The sequence below is a fragment of the Propithecus coquereli genome, unplaced genomic scaffold, assembly GCF_000956105.1.
Source record: "Propithecus coquereli isolate 6110/MARCELLA unplaced genomic scaffold, Pcoq_1.0 Scaffold386, whole genome shotgun sequence".
Lineage (NCBI taxonomy): Eukaryota > Metazoa > Chordata > Mammalia > Primates > Indriidae > Propithecus > Propithecus coquereli.
Window position 1 is genome coordinate 1379408 of NW_012149574.1, and position 4062 is coordinate 1383469.

Sequence of the window (4062 nt, forward strand, 5' to 3'; positions counted from 1 at the left end):
TTATTTCTGTTTGTTACACCATTGTATATTTCTTTATTCTCCTTTTTTACCTTCTATTTTGATAGCTTTCTGATGCCTTCAACACATTTAAAAAATTTTTTTTTCTGTTCTGTTTGTCCTCAGTGGTAGAGTTTGGCTGAAATACTCTAGTTTGTCATTGTCAAAAGTAAAAATTTAGTAATTTGATTTTCAGAGGTCATGATATTGATATCTTCTTTTTCTTATTTATTCATTTATTGATTATAAAGATGTTCTGGTTCTTAATTTATTTCCTGTAATAAGGGATCTCTGATCTATATAGAGAAAGAAAGCAAATTAGAGTTGGAGCGATATAGCTCTTCCAGATTATCACTTGTCTTCCAACTACATGGACAAATTTTTCCTAAATAGCCCTGTGCGGAAAATTAAGTGTTTAAAGTTACCCTAGATTGAAAGCTAGCTGTAAAAACAATGACCTACAAAAACCAATTATTAAATACTGTTTATTCAGAATAATACCTAAAGAAATAAAACAGAATTCACTAGGTAGAAGTGATAGCTCTCTTTTATTGACTTTTAAGTGGAAACAAATCACCGTAAGGTTTTTGTTAGTATAATCATATCGTTGCATATGCATGGATAAGGGAGATACTTTATGGAAATAATAAACCTATCTCTAATCATAGAAATAACATAGAAATAGGTGGCTTAAAACATTTATTTTCTGTTTTAAAATTTAAAATAATAAAAAAAATCCTGATGCATTCATATGTGTCATGTTTAAGTCACACCTTTTATGTTATTTATCTCTTTTCCAGGGTGGTTATGATTCTGGTTTTCTATATCACTGTGAATTCCCCCCTTATGACAAGAGTAGCAATTTCAAAGAACAGAAAGATGAACCTTTTGATTTCCGTTTTCTTGAGGATACAGAGAATAATCCTGTCCAAACTATCACTTTCAGGTGAGCAGAGTTTCAAAAAGCTCTAAAAAACTATATTTCATTAGCATCTATGTTTTTGTCCATCATGGATATCGTCCATTTTTAAAGAACCATCCAAATGAAGGGGTACTCAAATAATGTTTGCTTAAATAAATCAAATAAATACATAGAATCAAAGCTAATCCTGAAATTATATTTAAATCCCCCATCAGATATTCTGTCAGAATTTGTGTTTATCATACCGTTAAATTGTATGTATTTACCTTCTGTTACTCAGAAGGATGCTACTACTGGTCAGATAATAAAGATTCAGGGTTACAATGAAAGGTTCTTTCTGGAGAAACCACATATTTAATCATTAGCTCTTTAATAATTGAGAACTGGGTGTCTATGCCCATTATTCTTCTGAAGACCAAATATAATAGCTCCAAATTTCAAATTGGCTTTTTTTCTCTAACCTTTTGTATTCGTTTGCTAGGGTTGCCACAACAAAATACCACAGACTGGGTGGCTTAAACATCAGAAATTTGTTTTCTCGCAGTTCTGGAGGCTAGAGCTCCAACATCAAGTCAGCAGGGTTGGTTTCTCTTGAGGCCTCTCCCCTTGACTAACAGCTATCTGCCTTCTTGCTGTGTCCTCCCATGCTCTTTCCTCGGTGCTGTGACATCCTCTTGTCTCCCTCTGTGTCCTAATCTCCTCTTCTGATACGGTTACCAGTCAGACTGGATTAAGACCCACCCTAATGTTCTCGGTTTAACTTAATGACCTCTTTAAAGGCTCTATCTCAAAATATAGTTACATTCTTAGGTACTGGGAATTAGGGCTTCAACATACGAATTTTGGAGGTACACAATTCAGTCCATAACAACTTTGTCATTAAAAATTTAGTCATTTGTCAATTAATTTAAAATTAAACAGTATTTTAAGATTAATAGGAAGAACAATTTACTTTCCTTTTTTGTTTTATAGCATTAACCAAACTATGATGTTTTGTGGAATGAGAAATGGAGCAATTCGAGTCTATCTCTTAAGCGAGAATGATCCCTCACTGACCACTTTGGAGGACTACTGGCACTTCAATGTGCACGACAATAATTATGGATGTATTAAAAGCATCACTACTAGCTTTGATGACCGTTTCCTGATGACTGCTGGAACAGATAGTAATATCTTTGTTTTCAATATTTTTTCTGAATATATGTTAAGGAAAGACATCAAGGCCAAAGTGCCATCTCCCAGGGTATGTAAATTAACGAAACAGTTAATTAACAATAGCAAACTTTATTTTAAAATAGTGATGATAAAATTGTTTATATTCTTTAAAAATTTAAAACGATTTAGACACATTCACCTTATAGTCTAATCTTCCTACCAGTACTATAATTTTGACTTTCTGTTTCTTCTATATCAAATATTAAAGGTGTTAAATTCTCCTTATTAAAATCAATATTTCTTAAATCATTGAAATAGACTCTGCTTTTAAGAAGGCAAAATTAGAAGTTTTTAAAAACCCACAGAAAACCAAGCTCTGCATAGGTCTAAGGTTCTTACTGTACTTTGAAATCAGCTGGGGAGCCCTCAGAAGTGCAGATGCCCGAGCCTCACCAAGAACAATTCATTTGGAATTTCTGAAGGTGAGGCCCAGGCATCAGCTTTTTACAAAATATCCTTCACGTGATTCTAATGTGCAGCCGGGGTTAAGACATATTTGCATGTATTTTGGAACTGTTGGAAGCACCTTTGTTTAACTCAACCTTGTTGCAAACAGCTGCGGCCAGGAGACAATTGGCTGAGTATCAGTATCAAAGCTTGGAAATCACGGATATTAGAGAACCAAGGGACTTAACTCTGGCCAATAGAAGAATAAAAAATAAATAAAATTCAATCAATTTATGTCCTAAGTGATTAATAGTAACTATAATTTATTAGCTATCACTGCCTCTTATATTGGTCATGTTCTATGACTTCACTTTTATTGAAGTCATAAACATTGACTTCCATAAATATATGTATTTACATTTCATATGTATGAGGACTGTAATAAAACAACTTGCTCAAAAGAGTCTTTATTTCTTTACAAAGAATATAGCAAAACAGAGACCTGTCTCTTATGAAAGAGGACAAAGAATAAACAAGTTTAGTTTTATTTGTGAACTGATTAGTTAGCAAACTAAGACTCTTTGTTTTATTCACTGGGTTATAATTCCTCTTCCTTAAGATCACAGATTAAGACATTACATGGCACAGCGCCTGAATAATCAAAGTACTTTTAAGTGATTTGCTTCTTAGTTTCCCTTAATTTAAACTTATTTCCTTCCTAAAGGGAGATTTCTGATGTTATATCTTTATCTTTCAAGGAAGGGAATTATATTGTTCTTTGCATTTTCCATTTTATGTCTTCTTTTGATAAGGTCATATAAAATGCTTACTTTAAGTTAAAAATATGTATATTTTAAAATCTCCTAGGACACACTGAGGTATTTTGGGGAAATGTGCATATAATAAACACATATAATATGTGTTAAAAATAGCATTTGGAAATAAATGATCTAGAACTTTTTTAGTGAATTCTCTGTTAGTAACACATGAATATTAGTAATTCATGTTTTTTGGGGGAATTACAGTGATATTAACATTTTGCAAACATATAATGAGGTTTCAACACTTTTCCTACCTACCCCTTTAAATGAGACAAAAACAAATAAGTTTAGTCAATTGTAATTTTTCACTAGTTTGTTTTTTGTGAAACTACTTTTTAGATTCACAGTTGATAGAAACTGTCTGGAATAAAAAAACAAAACCTCTTCAATTTACTTCTTCCTACATATTTTAAGAGAGATATTATGCAGTTTTAAAGGGCTAATCTTTTATTTCTCTTCTTATAGTTTGGAATGGAAACAGAGCCAATTCCAGAAGATATTGAAGATCCCAAAGCCTACAGGTATGGGGATTTTTGATAAAAAATCAAGGCCTGAGTTTTTGCAAACCCAACCAACATTTTGCAGAAGTTGACCAAGCTAAATGAATTCCCAAATTACTAAACAGTAATTTTCTCTTACTTTGTTTGTGTATCATAATCTGGTATTGTTTTAAACTTCTGTTTTCAGTATTGAGAATGCCAGGAGAAAAAGAGAACATGA

The 4062-nt window shown here is 32.2% G+C and overlaps 1 protein-coding gene across 1 annotated transcript in view; it reads left to right on the plus strand.

Moving 5' to 3' along the window:
• Positions 1-4062, plus strand: part of CFAP44 (cilia and flagella associated protein 44) — a 121215-nt gene that overhangs the window by 76101 nt on the left and 41052 nt on the right. Inside the window, exons 17-20 of the mRNA XM_012652219.1 lie at positions 798-943; positions 1892-2162; positions 3808-3863; positions 4030-4062. Coding sequence (XP_012507673.1) covers positions 798-943; positions 1892-2162; positions 3808-3863; positions 4030-4062 — 506 coding nt within the window. The remainder of the gene's footprint in view (positions 1-797; positions 944-1891; positions 2163-3807; positions 3864-4029) is intronic.